The 24,103-nt window shown below is 41.7% G+C and overlaps 5 protein-coding genes across 5 annotated transcripts; all 5 read left to right on the forward strand.

The window, feature by feature from the left end:
* Window positions 1-4,123: 4,123 nt before the first annotated feature.
* On the forward strand, window positions 4,124-5,675 carry gsfF-0 (Cytochrome P450 monooxygenase gsfF; the record flags this gene model as incomplete). The annotated part of the gene is made up of 5 exons (XM_036642426.1): window positions 4,124-4,564; window positions 4,637-4,785; window positions 4,847-5,014; window positions 5,083-5,329; window positions 5,478-5,675. The coding sequence occupies 5 exons, from the start codon at window positions 4,124-4,126 to the stop codon at window positions 5,673-5,675; spliced, it is 1,203 nt and encodes a 400-aa protein (XP_036491641.1).
* A 5,108-nt stretch (window positions 5,676-10,783) lies between these two features.
* cpo-0 (Non-heme chloroperoxidase) lies at window positions 10,784-11,602 on the forward strand (the record flags this gene model as incomplete). The annotated part of the gene is made up of 1 exon (XM_036642427.1): window positions 10,784-11,602. One exon carries the CDS (start codon window positions 10,784-10,786, stop codon window positions 11,600-11,602), a length of 819 nt encoding a protein of 272 aa, XP_036491640.1.
* Window positions 11,603-14,898: 3,296 nt separating this feature from the next.
* P450-1-0 (Cytochrome P450 monooygenase 1) lies at window positions 14,899-16,668 on the forward strand (the record flags this gene model as incomplete). The annotated part of the gene is made up of 5 exons (XM_036642428.1): window positions 14,899-15,237; window positions 15,291-15,393; window positions 15,445-15,519; window positions 15,586-16,188; window positions 16,259-16,668. 5 exons carry the CDS (start codon window positions 14,899-14,901, stop codon window positions 16,666-16,668), a joined length of 1,530 nt encoding a protein of 509 aa, XP_036491639.1.
* A 1,097-nt stretch (window positions 16,669-17,765) lies between these two features.
* CGCS363_v010580 (uncharacterized protein) lies at window positions 17,766-18,596 on the forward strand (the record flags this gene model as incomplete). The annotated part of the gene is made up of 1 exon (XM_036642429.1): window positions 17,766-18,596. The coding sequence occupies one exon, from the start codon at window positions 17,766-17,768 to the stop codon at window positions 18,594-18,596; it is 831 nt and encodes a 276-aa protein (XP_036491348.1).
* A 3,395-nt stretch (window positions 18,597-21,991) lies between these two features.
* CGCS363_v010581 (Trichothecene C-15 hydroxylase) lies at window positions 21,992-23,881 on the forward strand (the record flags this gene model as incomplete). The annotated part of the gene is made up of 6 exons (XM_036642430.1): window positions 21,992-22,084; window positions 22,143-22,558; window positions 22,645-23,026; window positions 23,086-23,403; window positions 23,483-23,649; window positions 23,722-23,881. 6 exons carry the CDS (start codon window positions 21,992-21,994, stop codon window positions 23,879-23,881), a joined length of 1,536 nt encoding a protein of 511 aa, XP_036491349.1.
* Between the last annotated feature and the right edge of the window lie 222 nt (window positions 23,882-24,103).

Genomic DNA, 24,103 nt, shown 5'->3' on the forward strand with positions numbered 1-24,103 from the left:
AAATTAGATTTTTTTTTTTTAATTTAAGTAACTTATTTTAAGAAATATAATCTTATTATAGATAGTACTTCTTTTATACTTAAATTCTTCTCTTTCTACTATATATAAAAAGTATAGTTATTTTTTTCCTCCCTATTATATTTTTAGCTTATTAATAGCTTAAAAAGTAATAAAATTTACTTTAGTTTTATTATTAATTAGTATAAATATTATTTATTTATTAATAATAACTTTAAGTTTTAAGTTCTTTTTATATCTTTATAATATTTAATAAATAGATCTTTTCCTTATTACTTATTATAATCTATTATTAATAAATAAGTTTAGTTTTTTAACTACTCTAATTATCCTAAATAAGTAATTTATTTTCCTTTTTATACTACTTTAGTAAAGCTATTTTTATAGATTTTAACTTATAGAAGTCTTAGTTTATTTTTTATAATTCTCTATATATAAGCTTTATTTTAATAGTAAACTTAATATTTATTATATTAATATTTATCCTATTTTATACTATTATTATATTAATATCTTATAAGGAACTATAAACTTAGTTAAAAAGTAGTAATCCTTTTATTAAAAGCTATTATAATTTATTTAATTATAATATATATATTATAGATATTCTTAATAAGTTTATTATTAAGTCTTCTAAAATAGAATTAGTAATTATATTTATCTCCTATATATTCTTTATATTTATTATAGAAATATTAAAGCTAAAAGAAAGTTTAATATTATTAATAGCTATTTTATAAAGTAGAATAATCTTCTATATATAGCTAGAAAGTATAATCTTAGTTTTATTAATCTACTAAAGTACTATAAAAATAGTACTATTATTTATTTTAAAGTATATTAATTTCTTAATACTTTAAAAGTTACTTAATTTTATTTTCTTAGTTATTAAATTCTTCTCTAAAGCTAAAGTTATCTATACTAAAAGTAAAACTATAAATAATCTCTACTTAAGTATATTATTAAGTAATATTATAAAATTTATCTAAGTTATAAAGTAAACTTTTATTTTCTCTAAAAGTTTAATTACTAGTTATATTAAGAAGTTATTATTCTATTAGTAGATTATATTAATATTCTAATTCTTCTTCTAACTCTTTTTATTAGTATAATTATACTTATTTAGTATCCTCTTATTAAATTATTTCTATTTCTTTTTAGATTTATTATTCTTTATAATAGAGTTATTAAGAAGTTATATATAAAGTAACTAACTTTAGTTATTAGATTTATAGCTTTTTATTAAATAGTTTAGTTAGTTTTTTAATAATTCTATTATTACTAAAATATATTATAGCTAAAATCTTAAAATAAATATTAAGGATAGTTATATTATATTTAGATTATTTAAAGTTACTATCTTTTAGATAGTATTTTAATATTTCTTTATCTTTAAAGTAGATTTAATATTTATTATTATAATATTTAGTCTATAATTAAGATATATATAAAGCTTTTATAATTATATTAACTTATTAAAATTACTCTACTATTAATTTTTAAAAGAGCTTCTTAAGTTATTTATAATTTCTAATAATATATCTTTATTTATTATAGTTATAATATTTAAGGTTCTAAGGTTTCTTATTATTAAGTTTAGTTATTATATTAAGATCTATAAGTTTACTATAGTATTTATAAGTAATATTTTAATAAGTATTATTCTAGTTATTATATAGTTTATTATTATTCTATTAGTTATTAAACTTATATTAAGGTTATTATTAATATTTATATCTTATATTAAGGTTTAATTTTCTTTCTCTTTTTTCTTTATAGTATTTAAAAAGTTAATTATTAATTTTAATAGTATATTTAATATAATCTTTAAAACTAAGAAGTTTATTAACTTTAACTATTTTATCTTTAATATTATTTTTAAATCCTTAATAAAAAGTAAAAACTTTACTTTTATTAATTATAGTAAGCTAAAAAGTAATTCTTTAGAACTTAGCTATATAAAGAGAAGTAAACTTAATTTATTTAAAATAAGCTAAGTTATACTTAGCTTATCTCTTCTTATTAAGTTCTAAGAAAAGTAATTAGAGAGCTTTAATATATCTTATAAAACTAAAAAAAATATCTTTAACTTTTTAGCTATATTTTTTAATAGAATTATTAAGTTATTCCTATTAAAGAAGTTTAAACTAAGCTAAAACTTATCCTCTAAAAAAAGTAGCTATATATACTACTTATTTAGTTTTATTTTAAAAAGTACTTATATAGAAGGTTTAATAGGTTTATATCTAAACTAAATATCCTTTAAATTATCTTAAAATCCTATTAAAAATAATAGGGAAGTTAAGTTTAAATTATTCTTATTTTTTAATTAAAACTAAAATAATATTAATAGTAGTTTAAAAAGTAGTAATTTCTTTTTCTAAGTCCTAATTCTTATAAACTTATTCCTAGAGTTTATTAAGAACTATAGTATTCTAATTAAATATTTTATATATTACTTTAAAGTTATTATTAGTTTTATTAAACTAATATTTAAGTTCTTTAGTATTATCCTTACTATCTAAGTTATTTTTTATTTTCTAGTCTCTTAGTTTTTAAACTAAGTTCTAAGTAGTTTATCCTCTAGAAGTAAATAAAAATCTAAAAGTAAATAACTTAATAAAAGTATAAGAAGATATTATTATTTTATTACTATTAGTAAGAATTAATAGTTAATTTATTAAATAAGAGTAATTAAAATATTATAGTTAGCTTTCTAATAATAAGGTCTATTAATAGAAGCTAAAGATTAATATATTCTAATAATATACTAAATTATAATCTAAATTAAAAATTATAAGCTATAATAAATTAGGTCTTTAGAAGCTAAAATAATTAGTCTTAAGTTTAATAAGTAATTTATAATAAAAATAAGCTAAAAGTATCCTAAAGATAAATACTAAGTTAATTACTAAATAACTATAGAAATCTAACTATAAGCTAAGTTTAAGGTTATACTATATATAAATTTAATTCTAAATATATTCTTTTATACTTTAGGTCGTTCTAAATTATTCTAATTTAAAATAATTATATAACCCCTAAGTTATATTAGATTATATTAATCTAATATAATTATTATCTTATTATTATATAACTTATATTATAGTTCTTCCGTCCCTAAGTAAGTCCCTACTATTCCTATAATCTAGTAGTATAAATATCCTATCCTAATCGCTTAACGCCTAAGTAGGTCGTTCAGCTATTATCCTTATTTATAGGTTATAACACTTATCTACTAACCTTTATATATACCCTCTATTAGCTTAGCTATCTTTTTTACTACTTATGCTATATATAATCTATATTTATTAATAATACTTATAATATTATAGTTAGCTTAGTTAACTTACTAGCTATACTACCTTACTAAGGATATTATTAAAATAAGCGTAAATATTAAGATTAGTAGTAAATATATTTATATTATTAAGTAAGAAGCTTTACTAAAGTAAATAAGTAGCTTTTATATTATTATTACTAAGGTTAGTTTCTAACACCTTAAAATAAAACCTAGCTATAGCTATTTAGTCCTTAAAGCTCTATATATTAAAAAGTATTATTTTATTAATTACTATAAACTTAGCTTTATAGTTAGTATTAATCTTAGTATTTTTAGGGTATATTTTAAGTAAAGCTTTATAGTATAAGATCCTATAGATTAAGTAGGATAAAATATATTATAAAGGTATAGGAATCTAAGTAGTTTATTTATAGAGTAAGGAATAAGCTTAAAGCTTAGTATAAGTAATATCTTAAGTATATAGCTAAGATAAGCTTTTCTATAACTAAAGACCTTATAAAGCTATCTCTATATAGCGTAAGTTATATAAGTAAAGCTATTAACCTTACTAGTAATAAAGCTATTATTAATAAGGCTAATAGCTATAATAAGTGAGTTAAGGTTAGCGTAAGTAGTTATTCTAGACCCTTAAGTATGTATACTGTGAAATTACTAGACTAAGTACTAACTGAGGTGCTTTTACTGCTTTTTCCCCTACTGTGAAAACCCCTACTAGGTGGGCTCGAAACTTCCTCAACATAGTGGACGATGTATGACGAATTGATGTTGATATGACAGTCTGCGTTTTATTATACTCTGTCAATGGCGTACGAGGGCAAAAACATGCCTAGCATGTTCTCCACCACCGATCCCGAAGAGCACAAGGCACTGAAGCGGCCGGTTGCTCAGAAGTTCTCCATGAGCTCGATCCGAACACTTGAGTATCTGGTGGACCCCTGCAGCCAGATTTTCACCGACGCCATGTTGGACATGCAGGGACAGGTTGTCGACCTCGGAACCTGGGTTCAATGGTACGCCTTTGACGTGATCGGCGCCATCTCCTTTGCTCGAAGATTCGGTTTCATGGAAGAACGCAAAGACATCAAGGGCATGATTGCAGGTATCGAGTTTGGACTTGTCTATGTCGGTCGGGTTGGGCAGGTTCCATCTCTTCATCCGCTTCTCCTCGGGAACCTAATACTCAGGAGAATCTTTGCTAAACTAGTCCCCTTCTCGAGAGATCCCATCGCGACTTCCACAAAGGTATGTCAGACTTAGGCGATAGTGGTCTTGACCACTTATTTGCGAGGCTTGTTTGGCTTATTATCTGGGTAGATGGTGTTGGGAGGCATCAAGGAGTACGACGCCGAAGAGGCAGACACTACTCATAGACGAGACTTCCTAGCATACTTGCGACAGCAGCAGAAGTCCACCGGCACCATAATGAGTACGTGGGAGCTTATGAACCACTTGATGAACAATCTGTAAGTTCTCGGCGCCCGACATATTCTTTGGGTTGTAGGCGCGTTCTCCTAACAAGCCTAGTCTAGCTGGAAGTGATACTACGGCTATTTCTCTCCGCGCTGTATTCTACTACCTCCTGAAGAATAGAAACGCGTATCAAACGCTGCAACACGAAATCGATAAGGCCGACAGGGACGGAAAGCTGTCCCCTGTTGTGCAGTACAGCGAGAGCCTGGAACTTGAATACTTGTGAGCGTTGAGATGCTTTCATCAGGCAGCTAAGCACATATGGATGAACACTAACACGATTTCAAAAGGCAATTATGTATCAAAGAAGCCATGCGAATGCACCCCGGTGTATCATATCCCCTTGAGCGTATAGTGCCCGAAGGTGGAGTTGAGCTATGCGGAGTACAGCTCCCAGCGGGAACGATTGTAGGCATGAACGCAGCAGTCATCCATCGTAACTACGAAATATTTGGTGAAGATGCCGACGAGTTTCGACCCGAGCGGTGGCTCTGCCCTGAGGAGCAGGCCAAGAACATGGACCGGCACTTATTGACCGTAAGTCGCAGCGCTACCTTGTGTTTATACGCGTTTACTGCCTCCCTAGATCCTTCATTTCTTATCTTCATCGTTGCATACTTCAACGCCACAAATCTGGTATCATCTGATCAAGGGCACTGCTAATATATGAAATCGCTGACTAAAGTTTGGAGCGGGCGCAAGAACGTGCATCGGGAAAAACATTTCTATCATGGAAGTCGGCAAGTTTGTGCCCCAGATCCTTCGCCAGTTCGACTTAGTGTGGGCATCGACCGAGTCAGAATGGAAAGTCAAGACGTTTTGGTTTGCAAAACAGTCAGGACTTCTGGTCAGATTCACTCCTCGTGCAGCGGCTAGCATTTAGGGTATTTGATTTTGTGGTGAGGAAGTGTTAAGACTTTGAGTTAGTATTTTAAATGTAATTAGCAACTTGAATATGTCCTTATGAAGTAGGCGACACTCGACTTTTATTAAGTTTAGTTATAGTGTATAATCTCTTTCTATTATTAGGAGATAGGTAACATCCCACACCTACTTCTCAGCTACCCCTACATTTCAGCTACCCTAAAATGCCTTATCGAAAATGCTTATTACTATTTTTAAACTTAAATAACTTTACTAATTTTTATTTAATTATTATTATTCTTTTTATAAAGTATAATAACTACTAAATATATTAGTATATAGAGGATAAAGTTTCTTAAGTATTTAAAGCTATTATAGCTAGTATTAGTTTATAAAAAGTTTTATTATAGTATAATATTCTTAGAATAATATTTTAAATTTAAATTTATAGTACTTAAGTAAGAGATATTACTTTTTCTAATTTATAAAAGTTTTCTCTAACTTAAGAAAACTACTTAGCTAAATAGGTTTAGATTTAGGCTACTTTAAACTTATTTCTAATTTATTAATAACTTAAAGATTTTACTAAATATATTCTATAGGTTTATAGAGATTTCTAGCTTTTTAGAAAGAATTAAGTATAATCTTTTATTAAGAGAAACTTATTTATAAAAGTTTAAAGAAATAGAGTAATTAATTTTTAGTATATTAATAGAACTTTAACTAATATAATTAAGTAATAGTTTAAATATCTTATTATACTTAAGATTATAGCTATTAAAGCTTCTAATTAATATAATATAAATAAGATTAATATTCTAAAAAGTAGAGGATTAAATAGGTTTATTTTTAGATTATTAGAAACTTATTTTATCTATAAGAAATAGCTTAGATTATATACTTAAATATCTCTAATTAAGTATATCTTTATAATTAGTAAAGTATTACTTCTATTTATTATATATAAAAGTAAGAATATTTAGTAGTAGTAGTTCTTTTTAGATCTAATATTATATAAATCTTAAAAGTTTATAGCTATAAAAAATAAGTAGACTTTAGATTTTATAGCTATTAAGTAGTTAATAGAGGTTTTTATCTTTTTAATTTAGCTAGAAAACCTCTTAGAAGTTAGATTATTAATCTTAAATAGTTATAAAAACTATAAAATTACTACTTTTATATATATATACTTTAAAAATAAGATATATTTATTATTCTTATTAGTATATATATTATATATCTTTTAGCTATTTAATTAGTTAGTTTTTAAACTTCTTAAAGTAGTATATAAGAAGGAGCTTAAATTACTAGCTAAATAAGATACTAATATAGTTATAAATAAGAGAAATTTTATTATATACTATAATAAGGTATATAAAGTAGCTTTAATAAATAAGAATATTATTAGTAGCTAGAAATAGATTAGTTTATAGTTTATTAGTATAGCTAAACCTCTTATAAGCTTTCTACTACTTAAGAATATTTTAACTCTTATTAAACTAACTAATTAGGTTTATAAAAAGCTCTTTAATAATAAGGAAAATAAAAAATAAGTAATAGATATATTAATAATCTTTTAGTTAACTTTTAAAAAGAGGGATAAGTTTTAAGATTAATTTAATCTATTTAGTAAACTAAATAATAATAAGTATATATAGTATTTACTTTTTTAGAAAGTTTAGAAAAGTTTTAATAAAAAAGGGGGACTCTTATTGCACACCCCCACCCCGCCCACTGCTACATCCCTCTATAGCTAAGGCAGGCGTACTGCTAGGTGCTAGCTTTTTCAGTTACGCCTGCTTACTTAGTTGTTCTACAGTCGCGCTTGCCCACCTGGCTTGCTGCTATACTAGCCCTACCTGCCGTACTAGCCCTACCTGCTGTACTAGCCCTACCTGCTATACTAGCCCTACTGACCCTCCTCACTGGGCGCGCCTGCTAAGTAGGGCTAGTACTACTAGTAAGCTAGGTGGGTAGGCGTAACTAGCAGGGCAAGCGCAACTAGCAGGGCAGGTGTAACTGGGTACTAGGCAGGCGCGGCTAAAAGTTAGTAAGTGGAGAGGTGGGCAATTGTCACTAACTAGCAGTGCGACTGCCTTAGCCACAGAGGGATATAACAGTAGGCAGGGTGGGGGTGTGCAATAAGATTCCCCTAAAAAAGTATACTAATTAGTAGTAGTTTAGTAAAAGATTAAAGTATTATAAGTAGAAATTAATATTAGTAAAGTTAGGAAATAGAAGAAAGTTAAAATAAACTTAAATTTGAAATTTACTAATATTAAAGCTATTTAGAAAACTTAAATTAAAGTAAGTAAACTTAAAAGTAATAGAAATAAATCTAGTAAGTTTAAAAACTTTAGTAATAGTAAAAGTTATATCGTTATAGTACTATAATATATATAAATATTAGTTAAAGTTAATATATATAAATATAAGGGTATTAAAAGTGGGTAGCTGAAATGTAGGGGTAGCTGAGAAGTGGGTGTGGGACGTTATAAAATTAATATGATAAGTACCTTGAACTCTGTACTCAGATTCAAATTATCCCTTCCTGTACCCCTCTTGTGATAGTCGTCCTCAAAATCGGCAGAATCACGATACAATAAATTGCGAAGGTCTCATTTCGTGGAACCTGTGGCGCCTGAACCTGATCTATGGCCTCTAGAGATCCTGTTGAAGCCTCCATCTGATTGTAAGAGTAATGGTGTTGCCCACTTGGTTACCCTGCCTCCACTCGGTAATTGAAGCGGCAGGAATTGTCCTAAGCGCGCCCTGTCCTTCGAGGTCAATGGAGGCGCGGTTGAGTCTGATATCGGTGTTACGGAACCGGGCTTGAATTTGCATCTCGGCATGCGCAGGAAGGTCGTAATCTTCACTGAGATGGATTCCAAGGAAGGCGGAGCCATCAGCACGGTTCCAGACAGAAGCTTCGACTTCTCCTCCGGCCGAGCGGCCTTCCTGTGTGAGGGGGTCGCCAGGTGCAGGGATGGTCAGCTCGAAGCTGTTCCAAGTGGGTGCATTGAAGAATGGGACGCAGCCGACAATTGGTCGACACACGGATTGACGCGATTTGAGGTTGACCGCGTCATCGGGCGAAATGGGTAAGGGGCTCGCGGAGGCGCAGGACAGAAACAGGAAAACGTAAGCCAGCGCCAGGGCTAGAAAGTTCTTTTGAACTGACATTGCGATAATGGAGAAAATTTGTGGGACAGAGATATGACCGTAGTGCAGAGCGTTGAATAGGCTGAAGGAGATCGTAGAATCTGGCGCATACGAACCTCAACACTTGTGGAAACTGAGCACCGAGTTCAATTTTTATAGCTCGTGTGAGGTGCACAATGTCGTGGACTTCAATCGGATCAGTCGGACATGAGATTCTGTTCATAAATTATTGAAATCTGGATCTACCTTGCACATCGTGAGCCAACTGAGCTAGTTCTCAACCTGTCTGGGCTGGTTCAGAACTCAAAGCAAATTGCGGGTCTACCGCACGACCTTAACTTTGCAAGAGAACAGTCGGTCCATGTTATGAACTTGTGTTCGATCATCTAATTCAATTGACAGTGGATGCACCACGTGAAACCTAAATCGGCATGCCGCATTCCACGTCTTTGTTTTGCACCTTCCCCTCATTGTCGTTTTGCAGAGGTGGATCATCTCGCAAGAAGTCTTACCCAGCGAATTGGTTGAACTCTAAAATTTCAGGAACGCTCGGGGTACAACCCATGATTACAGTTAATTGACAACTGAACTACCTAGTAAACTATATTATCTAGTTTATTAATGACAAAGACAGTCTAATTTGAAAAGTACGAACGGCTAAGCGTTTTGTTCGAACCTCCGTAAGATCCGGGTGAAGCCATAAAATAGCTGTCTCAGCACTATTCCGTTGCATTCAATTTCGTCACTCAATATTACTTTTACCAGTCCTTTCAAAACACTTGGCGACCTCTACAGCGCAGCTTTGAAACGAGTTTGCAGTGAACATTTTCCTCCTCGCGTTACCTCCCGAGTTTGAACATCAGTAAGTGGTCAACTTCAAGTACATCGCTTTGCTCTAGGTTGTCTAACTGGTTTTGGCGGAATCTAGTGAAGTTCTCTTCTATTTCTCTCCTGCCAGCGCTGGCCGCTGGGTGTATGGCGAAATACTGCCACATCGACTACAACGATTGCTTCAGCCAAATCACCTTTCAGCAATTCTTCGACGACCGCATTCAGGCGTGCGCCAGCCTGTCGGGCATCATCGATGGTGTGTACGGGCCTGAGATTCAGTGCAAGAACGTGCCTGACTGGGTTCCGGCACCGAGCTCAATCATCGTAGCAGGCGCTGAATGCTCCTTCTCATGCCAAAAGGTGTAACAAGACCATGCATCAAGTCAATTTTAAGCCCGCGTTCCACTTCCAGTGGTTTAGAGATTATTTATGATCACAAGATTCAAAGTAAACCACACGACAAAAGTGACAATTCTTGAGTGAATCGCGTGGCAGCATACTCGATTAACCCATGCCTTGGGGTCTAGTTTGTTCGAAAAACGGACGTTTTACTGAGAGTTTGCTTAGTACGCCAAAGAAGCCTTCATCAAGCCCAACTATCACCTTTTAATTGATGAGCGTCAAGTGTACTGCATCGAATCGACACCGTCTATCCAATAAAAGTGGCGACATATGATAAGAACGAACGCCGCTGACGTAACTGTCAATCTTCTCCGCTGATACAACGTGATCCATCAAGGACTTCCGGCCCCAAGAAGGCAATCCTTCCTAAGAAGGAAACACTGGCTTTATAGAATACGAGAAGGAAGCATGCTTGAAGGACATATCAAGGTATTAGCGGCATAAGAATGCAGGTTCACTAGCCTCAATTCAGTACGTTCTTCATACGCAGGCCCGCTTCTTGCTTACCGGTTGCATAGGCAGACAAGTCGAGACCTAATTGCCGATGTAGCTGACATTCCACACCAGGCCTGATGACGTATCTCATCACCATTCGCGTGCAGGTGTACATGGTCATTATATGAAAGGAATCTACTTCGCATCGACCGACAACGTCTAAGTCGTTAAGTCAACGCCCTACCAGGTAAATTCGCAGAACCCACGGTAGACTGTCTTCTGCATATCGGACCTGCAATGGCCGGCGGTGCAGTTCTTTCTCTCAATTCCACGGATATCTTCTTCACGACGCAGGGCAATGCGACTGGTATCCCCTTTTTGTTGATCCATGGCTGGGCTGCCGACCAGACCGATTGGGCCTTTCAAACCATGTTTCTTGTGCTTCTGTGGCTCTTCAATGTTGTTACCATGGACCTCCGAGGCCACGGCCGCAGCACCTTGTCTCAATCATGTAGTCTGGTCATGAACCCAGTCACTATGGCCGACGACGCTGCCGCTCTCCTGAAACACCTAGGTGTAAGCGCCTCCAACAAAGCCATCGTCGTGGGTCACAGCCTAGGCGGCACTGTTGTTACTGAGCTAGTTCATGGCTACCCAGACCTCATTCTTGGGCAGGTGATAGTTGACCCGTCATATTACCTGACTCCTGAGGTAACCGAGGGGCTTATACCTGCCCTCGAAGAGGACTTCGACAGCGCTGTGATCGCGTTCTGGGAGAACGAGGTTATATATCCTGCAGACACGCCGGATTATATCAAAGAATGGCACAAGCTGCGTACATGGGGCATTGATGAGATGGCGATGAATGCTGCGTGGGTTCAGATGAGTGATGCGCAAGGGCTGAGTGGTATGGATTATCTGAGACCAAAGAAAATCGCAGGTATTCCGAGGCTGGTTTTGAGCAATACGGAAGCGGGCAAGGAGGTTGAAGATGCGGCTGGTATTGATGATGAATTTGACACGGTTGAAGTCATAAGCGTTGGACATTGGATCATGAAAGTTGCCCCGGAAAGATTTAACCAGGCCCTTGAAAAGTGGATCTGGACTTGGATATAAGTTGATGATAGAGATTGTGACCCAGCTTAACGGCCATGCATCAAGACAACCTCCTAGCTTACCTAACATGTTCTATTACAACGTGTTGTAGATGATGCCTCGATTCGTTGCAATGTTTGACTTGACCCATGCCTCGAAAGTGACGATGGTAGAACGAAGTGGTACGGTGACTCGCAGGGCCTCAACAGCGGCAAGAAGGCAGGCTCACCAGACACCGCGCGAAAAGGGCATTAGCTCAACTCTACACGGAATAATGTTGTGTGACAAAGCGAGGCTCTTGCTCAAAAATGTAGAAGCCGGTTAGAACGGGACAAGTTTAAGTTCAGCGGTACCAACGTAGTACCTAGCGAGCCTACGCACTGAACGACGAGTCATGGGTTCTACATATGACTCGGCGCTTAATTTATCTTGAAGTATCGCATACAGACAGCGGAGAGCCTCACCAGAAAGCTTCGAGCATCTCCACAAGCACGAATTCTGCAATTTCCGACCTCAGTCTTCGCGCGCTTGCAGCTCCAAGGGTCCACAGGTCACAGATCAGCATTTACCACTTGCTTCTGGGGAGCCTCATTTAATGTAATCGGTCTGCCTCCGCTATGACGACGTCATCGGACAATTCGTATTTCTTTGGATCGTCTCGGTTTCGCTATTCACTTATCCGGGGTCCCCTTGGTCAAGGAGAGCACCGAGCTGGGTAATCAACTCGACGTCGTTGCTTCCGCAAGTGTTTGTATGTCCTCTCAAAGACATCGTGAATTGCAGAACCTAGATATTGCGAGACACAACGTAGCTCATAGCCGAAAGACTCTGTAGTTGAACAATCTCATGTCGTTGAGGTATCGGAAAGTGACGGAGGCAAAAGCGAAGACGTCGAAAGTTGAATGGTCGATCTTGAGAATGAGATGAGGCGAGAGAGAAGAGCGGCTGAGAAGGCCTTTGAACTGTTGTGATAAACATTTCCATGTTCTGGTCTTGAGTCACATTCAAGATGAGACACAGAGATGATATACACATGCGATCAGTCGTTGTACCTTACTGCGTCAACTTGTTATAGTCATGGAGCCTGTGAACAATTGTTGGTTCGCAATCAGACTAGACTGGAACTAAACCAACACTGGCAGCGCAACATTCACATGCGAGACAACCACGGACGCCTCAAGCACTACGCTGACAGCCTCCGTTCTGGACATCGCCATATGCGACTACCTACCCTTACTTTTGTTCGATTTACGCAACCCGTCACTCTCAACCCGAGAGCTCTTATTACCTGCTACGTATCTCGGCCTGATATGAGGTGTTTCTCAGGCAAAAGACCCTGGTGTCCGGGGCATACAGGGCGCAGGTGCCAATGGCCGAGAAATTACGGACATGCCTACGAGAACCACACCGAGAACATTCAAACCTTGCGTTTTCAATTAAGCTTATTCTGTGTTGAGCTTAGGACAAAGTTGCAGCTAGTCGTGTCACCCCGGTCATGGACCTGTGCCCTCTTGAGATGCTCTCCTCAAATTAGCAAAACTCAGTCCTATTCCGTGGTATACTGTATTATATCCTGCCAAACCGTCGGCACAAGACTAACGAACACCTCAGTGTCCATACACTACGCCGGGATACGTGGCATCTCTAGCATCCTAGTATTTGCATGGTTTTGCGCCTGGCTCGATGGTCTTGATTTATCTGGACCGTCTGGACCATGGCCGAAGATGCCGGCTGAGTATTCGGTTGGCAGAGCATCCGCCCTTTACTCCTGAGACCAGGTTGGAAATTTTGATTTTCTCCTACCTGTTTCGTTCAATGCGAATATTTGATTGGTTAAGGGTATCTAGACAAGAATGCACCTGTAGAAACTTTGATTGACTACCTGCATTTGCTGTTGTTCCTTCGTTTCATCACCGAGAGCCAAAGGCCATGCACTAGAAGCAACGCGCGGCTCCCCTTCTTGATTACCTTCCCCGTCTTGCCGGTGGTCACTCTGTGAGAGTTGGGAGCTGAAGGAAGATACATGGCCTGTAGTGGTTGCACTCCCAACTCTGCAAGGCGCCCTAGTCACAGAACGATTCTTGCACGAAGAGGCTCTTCGATGACAGTTGTCGATTGCCCGCTAGCTTCCTGCCGTAAGACCACAAATTTTGCATTTGGACACCTTTCGTACGGCCATCTCATCGTTCAGTACAGCACTTCGTCTGCTCAATGGCCGTCAAATCCGCTCCACCCAACTACTACAGTTGAATATTTGGAGCTTGGATGAGCCTCTATGGGTATTGGGATTGTGATTTCATCTCCAGGAGCCCATTGGGATCATTTCGAAAAGACGTAATAGATGGTCAAACATCCAGAAATTCCCATAAACGCAAACCTGGACCTCCAGCTCGTCTGCCACCCGAACTCCACCCACGTGGGGAGCTTGCTTGCGTTCATCCAGTGTCACAGAGGCTAGAGCACGTGCAGTCAACGGACTGAGCCCCAAGGTACTTTGCGATCAACGCACAACACTAAGCGGCATGCGGAGTAGTCCGCGAGATTTTCTGCTCCCCCGTTTCGAGGGGTTGAAGTAAGGATAATGCCGGTGGGAGGATAAGATTTGGTGTCTCGCTGGGCTTTCGGAACCCATTTGTAGTTGATACTGTGTTAGGGGTGCATTCTTCAAGCCCTTGCATTTTGCAGTGCTACCTGATGTAGCTTGCACTGTACGAATGAGTCGCTGGCATAGCCCTGCTGAATCGCGTATGAAGACGTAGTTCGTCCGAGTTGGACATCAGCTCTCGTGCTTAGCAATTGAAAGGGTTCCATTGATCACGCCCAGCTTAGTGGAGCCTTGCAATCTGTGGGTGCAATAAACTCGAGCAAAGGCGTGGATGGGGCAATACCGAATGTCATGGTGATCTTGCAAGGGACGAGGGTCCTTTGCAGATAAGACAACAAAGTCCGCAAAACCACTGACTAGAGAAACAGGCGGCCGATACATCATACAGGGGAAGTACTATGGGTACATACAGGGAAACATTCTGCTCAAACAAAGCTGGGACAACAGCACGCAAAGAGCGATCCTTAGATGCGTCTATGCCGCAAGGTTGAGAGACCAGGCCTCAATCCCAGAACACCGCGAAGTGGGGCGCCACCGGTGAACACTTGTTGGAGCACTTCGACTGCTAGGACCCTTGAAGCGGCCTAAATCGAGTACTAGTAGGGGCTATTCATGTCATTCGATCACAAGTCCGCCCTGAACCTCATTGCAGTGGTCACCTTTTACTTTCTGAGCAAGTGACTGGAAGCAAAATATCGAACAACCGCCAACGATGGCGTCCAACACGTCGTTGTACGGGTGCATACTTGCGACTATCTTGTTTTACTTCAGTTACAAAGCAGTCGTCGAACGGCGCAGAAGAGCTGGCAAAGTCTCAGTCACCAGTCTTCCCATACTTGACCAGGGGAAATGGTGGGACGTGTTCAACCTCAAGCCCAAATTCAGCTTTTATCTCGATGGCAGAAAGGCCCTTGGGCGCGCAATTAAGCAAGCCAATGGCAAACCCTTCCGCATCGTTGGTCCTGGAAGAACACTTACCGTCTTGCCTCCCCCCTACGCAGAGGATATCAGAAATGACAAGAGACTGGACTTTGGGAAGGTCGTGGCCCAGGTATCTTCTACTCTCTGTACTTCTTGACGATTATGTTCTAAGAGTTGTTTCAGTTTGTTTCTCATGAAATCCCCGGTTTCGAGGGTTTTGCAAGCGGTCTGAACGACCTGCCCGTCGTCTTGGATATGTGCAAATACAAGTTGACAAGGGAGCTTGGTATGTACAAAGATATGAGACTCTAAGAAACATTAGCTTACCAGTCTCCAGCGAGTGTTATAGAGCCTCTGCCGGCTGAGTCCGAGATGGCCATTGAGGATATTCTGCAGATACCCCACAGCGACGGTAAGAATGCTTTCATGGGATGCAGAACTTCATTGGCTTTAGAACAGTGGACTAACACTTATACAGAATGGCAGAAAGTTCCAATCAAGCAGCGTCTGAATCTGCTTGTTGCTCGTGTCTCTGGGCGCGTGTTCCTCGGTGAAGAGCTGTGCCGTGACCCGGCGTGGCTCAACATTGCCGTCAGTCACATCATGACTGGCTTCCTGGCAGCTCTGAGTCTGAGAATGTTCCCAGCATTCATGAGACCCTTTGTTCACTGGTTTCTGCCTCCTTGCCGCAAGCTTCGCTCCCAAGTGGAGCAGGCCCGAAGTCTGATCCGCCCTGTCATTGAGAAGCGAAAACAAGAGGAAGCGGCAGCCATTGCGAAGGGCGAGACTCCCACAGAGTACAATGACAGTATTGAGTGGTCGGACACTTATTCGAATGGTCGCAAGTTTGATCGCGCGGATCTTCAACTTGGCCTTTCGATTGCCTCCGTGCATAACACGACCGATCTTCTTTCTCAAGTGGTCTACGATCTTGCCGGTGATCCTGAGATGGTGCAGCGCCTGAGAGAGGAGGCAAAGGAAGTGATCGGGGAATCGGGATGGTCCAAGACGTCCCTCTACAATTTGAAGCTACTTGACAGCGTCATCAAGGAAAGCATGAGGATCAAGCCCATTCTCACTGGTAAGTTGTGTCAAGACAGGTTCGCATAGTCTTCAGGAGAGGGTTGCTGACAAGCCACGTTGTTACATAGTTGCCATGCCCCGCGAAGTCACCGAGGAGATGACTCTTCCAGACGGCGTGATATTGCCAGAAGGCACTGTCATTGGCGTCTCAGCAGAGCGTCACTGGGACTCGAGCATTTACCCTGAGCCGCATACCTTCGTCGGGGACCGCTTCCTGAAGATGCGACAGACTCCCGGGAAGGAAAACGTTGCCCAGCTCGTAACGACCAGCATTAACCTCCTGGGGTTCGGACACGGCAATCACGCATGCCCGGGCAGGTTTCTCGCCGCGGCCGAGATCAAAGTGATCTTGACTCAGCTAATCCTGGGGTACGAGTGGAGAGTGATAAAGGGCCAAGAGCCAAAGATTCGGGTGCTCGGCGTGAATCTCGACTCAGACCCTTCAGCCAAAATTGAGATTCGGCGGTGTACGGTGTAGTAGTAGTAACAGTATGAAACTGGCGCCCATCTGAAAAGGCCCGAAAGACCTCGCGTGCGCGGCTTGGCCAAGGACGGAACTGAAGTCGGACTGGCCGAAAATGAAAATGAGTTGTGATCGGCGTAAAGCCCTTAGTCCCCAAAGACGAGCATAAGGCTGTGATGAAGGACACGACTCGCGGTTGCAGGTGCAGATCAAGATGTAGCACGGCAAGAGGAACAAGTGCATTGGCATTACCGGGAAGGAAGCCGAGCCAATGACTCGGGATACACTCCGTTGCGTTGACAGCGTCCGCCCCCCTTTTTTTTCCCCGCTTATGCAAAAACATGAAAAAAAGCCAATTTTACGCTGTGACGCGCATTTCTCTGCATCGCACGCAAAACGCGTCAAAGTCATCACCAACACCTCAATTGCCGTCAATCACTATAGTCCCAGTAGTATTCAAACGTATAACTACACGATAGAGACATAAGGTGTGTATTTCATGCTTCCGTAGCAGTCAATCTACCCATCGAGGCATTGCCAACCCAGCTAGTCACCTCATCCCCATACCATTCGACCAACAAAAGGTCTATTTTCGTCATGAGAGATCAAGATGACATTTGCTGAGGAACAGAAGAAGAGACCTGCTGTATGACTTTATATATCTACTCAGCATACGGTTTGTATGGCTCTGAGTAATATATAAGCATACCAAGGGGCTTGATACGGTTCTTCAGAGCAAATGCTTTGGCAGTCAACAGGATTAATGACTCTCCTGATAGCTCAGCTTGTTCACGATATTGAGCAAGAGTCTACTGCTGTATAGATTGTGCCCTGTTACTTACAGTTTGCCGCTGGTCAGTACATGTCCGTGGTTTATTATATCAGATACATCGAGAAAGACGCCGGGCGACGACGACGATACAATGGCGCCCAGAATATCGAATCTACAGCTATCGACGATCGCGATGATACTGCCATTCGAAGACCAAAAGACCCACGAGCTGGCAAGTATCGTTGGCTGTACCGAACGAACGATTCGACGACATAGATCACGACGTAATATCACTGGCGAAGTGCAGAGATATAAGAGGTGCCGCCAGAGTCGACAAAAGATGGAAATATGGCATCGTACAGAGCTTCTTGAACTACTGCAGTACCGCAGCGATCTATCTCTTGAAGAGATGCAAGATTTCCTATTTGAAGCCTTCGAGATCCAGATCAGTCGTTCTGCAATCAGTCGACAGTTAAACTCAGCTGGCTGGACGAACAAGAAGTCCAAGATTATTGCTGCTCAGCGAAGTGACGAACTACGATACGAGTACTTGTACCGTATACGACGATATCGCCCCGACCAGCTGGTATTCGTCGACGAATCCGGCGTCAATAAGGATACTGGGATACGGAGGACTGGATGGGCGCCGAAAGGGCTTGCTGCGTTTCGAACTGCAGAGATTGATCGGTTTCAGAACTCTCGCGTACAGATCCTGCCAGCCCTCACGTTGAGCGGTATCCTACACTTGACTACGTATTATGGTACGACTGACGGCGATGGGTTCTTTCGTTGGCTACAGGAGTGCCTTATCCCGAAATGTGGGCGTTTTCCAGAGCCAAACTCTGTCATCGTTATGGATAACCTCTCCTGCCATCGTATACCTGAAATCGAGGGTTTATGCCGGGTATCAGGTGTCCATCTCGAGTTTCTGCCTCCGTATTCACCAGACTTCAACCCCATCGAAGAGTACTTCGGCGATCTAAAGCGATACATCAGGAAGACGTATTCGAAGTGGAACAACGATGAGAATGACACTCGGGATTTCATGGAATATCTACGTGACTGCGCTATGGAGATTGGGTATCGTCTACCCCAGATCGAGGGCCATTTCCGCCATTCGTTCGTCAACTTTGATGGGACAGAGCATATATTTGACGATATCGAACTATAAAAGGGAGGATTTGCTGCCAATATTGAACATCAGCAAGCAATCCAAATTTTCATCGTGCGTTCGCGCGCAATAGATCTTAATCGTGTCGTCATATGATGGTCAATCATCAAATCCATGATTGTAGCCAACAAGATTGCCAAAAGGTTAGCCACAAGCGCACCAGAACACAAAAAATATACCGTCGTCCATTGTTTTCGTCGGTAGCTACGTATACATATCAATTTTGCCTGTATAACGGCTGAAACGCGTTGTTGATGCTTGTGACGATGATTTGTGATGATGACACGTCATCACGATCAGAGACTTCAACCATAGTCAGAGACTTCAACTGCCCCTAACCAGTATCGGGATGGACCGAAGTGTATTGTTTGCAGATCCAAAATAACAGTAATTCTATTGCTTTTATACGTATAGAGCGGCAGTGTTGAATCTACGGCTATGGGTAGACTTTTCCGTGGTTGAACACGTCATGCAAAAAAATCGCGCATACAGTCAAACTTCACACCACTCTTGCTGTATCACTCTTCTTCGTTATCCTCCTCCGAGTAATACGTCTCTGTTGACGACGTATCACTCGAGATTTCAATCTGATTGTCCTCATCGCCTTGCTCGATTTCGTCTTGTTCGATCTGTAACTGCGTGGGCAGCATCTGCGACGCTGACAGCAGTGGTGACGAAACGAAACCAAAGAGTTCCGAAACGCCTACAAAGTTAGCCATATTCGACAGTAAACAGCTCTATATACACTCACCACGTCGACCAACTTCAACTGGCGTACCACGGATCTCTTGCTCGATGGATTGACGTGGCACTAGGGCGTCGATATGTCGGGATGACCCCAACTCGCCTGAAACTAGCGCCGCAGAGTTTTCAACTGGCGCCGCCGCCGTCCCTCCTGGCAATCCAGCGTATATTCTTGTATAAACATCTCCTTCTGACTCTCGATGGTTTGAATGAAGTTCAGAGTGAGATACCACGTCGGAGAGGGCGTCAGACTGCCCTCCGTAGTAGGCGCTGTTGTCTATGAAGGATTTGATCGAGTTCCTGACATCTTCGGTAAGATCTTGAGTAAAACCCTGTTCAGTAAACCAAATATCTGGTAACTTGCGAATTGCCCGCAAGCTACTGTCTACTGATCGCAGTTTCTGTAGCTTCTTTCTGAACCCTTCGTCGACGTTATATCGCTTGCCGCGGACGGATATAAACCACTTGATGAAGCTGGCCACTTGATCTAGAGCTTTTCGAGGCGAATCCGGTACCACTGGCGAGGACGAACGAATCGGGAGTGCGATACTTGGTTGACGAGTGCTTGGAAGGTTCAATGGCGGAAGAGTTGGCAACGAATACTGTGAGATGTTCGCATATGGCCAATATGCCGGCGGCGGCGGCGCCGGCGGCGGCAGCTGTACGTATGGGTTAGGATATTGAAGATGACGATCTGGCGCCCCCGCGTTGCCGTATATATTGACGATGGCGTTGCTGTTGGCGTTGGTTAGGCCAGATCTTGACCCTGATGATGGAAGTGCGGCATTTTCAGCCTTCTCTTCCGTCATCACTGTCGTCTCCTGGTTATCATCAACCTCCACGATATTCTTACTTCTCTTGCCCTGGCGTTTCTGATCCTCTATAAACTGGTCGTGAAGAATCTCACCAAGCAGTTCTTTAGGTGGTTCCATATTGTCAACGCCAGCCTGTCCAGTCATAATAGCCTTCGCCCACTTCTCTATATGGTGAGATTTGATCTTGTAGTGCTTCTGGCCTAGTATATAGCACCAGTTGAACTTCTCGTCGCCCGAACTATTCTTACATCTCTGGTACTCTGGGCAGATGTGCGTACGGAGAAGTTGTCTGTGCATACCCTCCTTCCGACGCTCGACGTTTGCAGGATCGTTAGCCTCACGATCGATCGCCTCTTGCATGCCGGCTGAAACGCCTGCTCGGCCACCTTTTCGAGGCGTTCGTACGCCAGTCACTATACCACCAGAGATTGGTACGGCGCTGTATTGCCACTTGACGGTGAGGTGGACTTCACCCCTCTCTTCAGCTTGTTCAAGAGAGGGGACAATATCAACCCATGGAATACTTGGCCAAGTGACCCCTCCAGTAGACGGATAGACCCGAGTGAAGATTGGTGTTGGTTTAGATGCGTTGGTGGGCTTCCTCCAAGCAACGACAACAGCGATATTGGCCTTCTTCACAATATACGAGTGAGCCACTTCTGCCTCAAGTTGGGCGCCGCTGTCTGCCTCCCAGTCTCTACTATTCGCATCTAATACAGGAGCAATACTGAATCTGTTATACGCGATGCTCTCGATGGTTAGATCGAGAACAGGTAAACCGTTACCCTTGAGCGCTGGGCCACGGGTAACCTGGATTTGTAGCAGAGTTGGTTCCTCGTTACCCATATCGTCCTCCTCTTCAAATACATCGTGGAACGACATAAACGTATCATCAGCGCTATGGCGAGGGGCCGTAGGCGTATCGTCCGCAAATCGAGTGGTTTGACGAGGGGTTGGGTTAACTGGGGTCGAGTCTGGTCGAAACGGTGGCATCGACGAAGGCAGAGTACTTCGGAGCCGGATCGTATGCGGCGGATCCTTCTTTCGCTTCCTCTGCGTTGTCGTTGCTTTTTGGCGAGAGGACGCTTTTGGAGCTCTTCGTGATGACGGAGGGGCTATAAGTACACGCTTTCTTCGCGATGTAGACTCAGCCGCCACCAAATCATTAGTCTCGGGTCCAGCCTCGGCGACGATAACCTCCTCGGCGGCCTCCTCGGCGGCCTCTTCGGCGGCGGCAGCCCGGCGAGCCCTCTCGGCGGGCGTAACGATCCTGATCGACGGCGAGGCAGAGCGTTGAGGAGGATCTCTGGCGGCGTCCTGTGCCAGTTGTTGTATACGTCGTTGTTTCCGCGTACCGTTGGCGATGGGTGACGGACGATGCCCAGAAGGGTCATCATCCGCCTGCCGAGCCGCGCGGCGGCGTTTAGGAGGCATCACGATGCCCTCAGATAATGAGATTCAATAGAAATAGATCAATTGAAGCCATCAGAATAGGTCAATTGCCGTACTACGAATATCTACGTGGCGTTGGGCAAATTTTCATGTATATACAGGGATTATGCGTGCGTAATTTCGGCAAAAAGGGGGGGCGGACGCTGTCAACGCAACGGAGTGTACCCTGGACACAACCCTGGCGCGAGTTCCAGTGAGACCCCTGCCTGCAGGGTATCATTTTGAGGAGCTTCGTTGCTGTACTGTTTGGGAACATGTTCCCGCAACCTCTTATCGGCTGCAACGAAGGCCCGCTTCAAGCTCATATCCTCGAATGTTTGCTGGCGTGTTTGTCGGATCCCCCACGTGCGTTCCTCTCAGTGGTTCTCCAAGCTATCGCCAAAAATGGCCTCGTCGCTACTTTGGAGCTTGTCTAGGCTCCCCAATGGACTAGAGTCTGATAGTGTAAGGGATATGTTCACGCTGCTATTTTGTGTTGTAAGTGAAGAAGAAATTCCCGTAAACGCACAGTAATGGTTGATCTGACATGCTGCAGAGTGTCCTGTACACGCTGTGGAGGATTTCGTATAACGTGCTCCTCCATCCTCTGCGCAAGTTTCCTGGGCCGAGACTTTGGGCGGCATCGCGCATACCCTTTGCGGTTAGTTGTGCCACAGGTCAGGGGCACCGGAAGATCTTGCAACTGCACGAAAAGTACGGCGATATTGTACGAGTGGCTCCGGACGAGCTGGTCTTCTGCTCACCAGACGCTTGGAAAGAGATTTATGGGCGCCGGAAAACCGCAAGAGGCGAAATCAGCAAAGATTACGTGCATTATGCCGAGGCCAAGGACAGCATCCTCGGCGCACCAAAGGATAGACATACCCAGTTACGGCGCATCCTGAGCCGCGGCTTCACTAACTCAGCGGTGCTCGACCAAGAAGGTCTGATCAAGTCTCATGTCGATCAGTTGTGAGTTTTATCCTTTTCTGCCTCAGAGGTAATCTGAGAGTGGTACATCGAGGCTCAAGTTGCTGACGGACGATGCCCTGTTGCAGGTTCAACATTCTGGCTGAGCATGAACAATCACAAGGGCCCCCAACGCCAATCGACATGAACAAGTTGTTCGACTTCGTGGCTTTGGATATCATCACGGATTTGGGCTTTGGCGATTCTTTTCATTGTCTTCATACACGAAGATACCACCCTTGGGCTCAATTCTTCTTGGACGCACTGCCAGCGATTGCTCTTGCTACCGCTTTGAAGCAGTTTCAACTCGTCTTCAGCGTTCTCATGGCAATGGCCCCCAAGTCTGTTCTTCAAAAACATGAGAACATGGTGCGGCTCACAAACGACATTGTTAAAAGGCGGCTCGATGAGGCTGATCGACCTGATCTTATTCAAGCCATGAAGGAGCCTACGTCTGGGGTTGGAACTAAAGTAAGTACTCTGCTCATTCCAATAGGTTTGAACTGGAAGCTAACCAAAGCTGTTACCAGCAACCTTTGAGTTTGCAGGATATCCAAGCAAACGCCCAGATCTTGACAATGGCGGGTTATGACACGACTGCCACGGCTCTAGCAGGCACCACGTACCTTCTGGCAGCAAATGTCGATGTCATGGCGAGACTGAGTGAAGAAGTACGTGGTTCCTTCAAAGAAGAAAAAGAGATTACTATCTCAAGCAGCAAAAGCCTTGAGTATCTCCGAGCTGTTGTTGATGAGTCCCTGAGACTGTATCCGCCAGGTGCCTCAGGGATGCCGCGTCGCATAGGCGAGGAGGGAGATGTCATTTTGGGTCACCACATTCCCGCAGAAGTAAGTCACCACGTCTTTGTTTTCCTGTTCTTGACTCAAAAAGTACCTTTTCGCGTTAACTGACACGAACCTCTTAAAGACTATTGTGTCGATATGGCAGTACGCCATGTACCACAACGCGAAGAATTTCTCTGAGCCCGAGGCTTTCATCCCTGAGCGATGGTCAAATGACAGGATCGATCTCAGCGACAAAAGGGAAGCGTTTCAGCCCTTCTCATTCGGGCCTCGTGACTGTATCGGGAGACAGTATGTTTTACCCCTTTGAATCCTCGTACCATACATGTCTTGATAGACCATACTGACCAAGATTGCGCAAAGTCTCGCGTATGCAGAAGTTTGCACTATCATTGCTAGATTGGTTTGGAGGTTTGATCTGGAACTTGTTGACGTGCCTGGCCAAAATTGGCTTAGCAGGCAGAAGAATTTTCTCCTGTGGGATCGAGGTCCACTCAACATTCGACTCAAACAAAGAGCATAGAATACTGTAAGCTCAATACATTGAGCAACTCATGGATTATCTTATTCGCTGCATTGCCCCAGTGTATAGTCTTCAATACATGCTCATAGATCTTCGAAAGTGATTTGCTGTGATTCAGATTTGAAGCTGCTCAGACGAGTTCATGATCTTTTCTCCAATGGGTTTTCAGTTCGGGATTGAGCAAATATGAAATACAAGCTGTTGAGTATATTCCCATTTTTT

This window comes from Colletotrichum siamense (genome assembly GCF_013390195.1).
Source record: "Colletotrichum siamense strain Cg363 chromosome Unknown KSG_Cg363_contig07, whole genome shotgun sequence".
Taxonomy (NCBI): Eukaryota; Fungi; Ascomycota; class Sordariomycetes; order Glomerellales; family Glomerellaceae; genus Colletotrichum; species Colletotrichum siamense.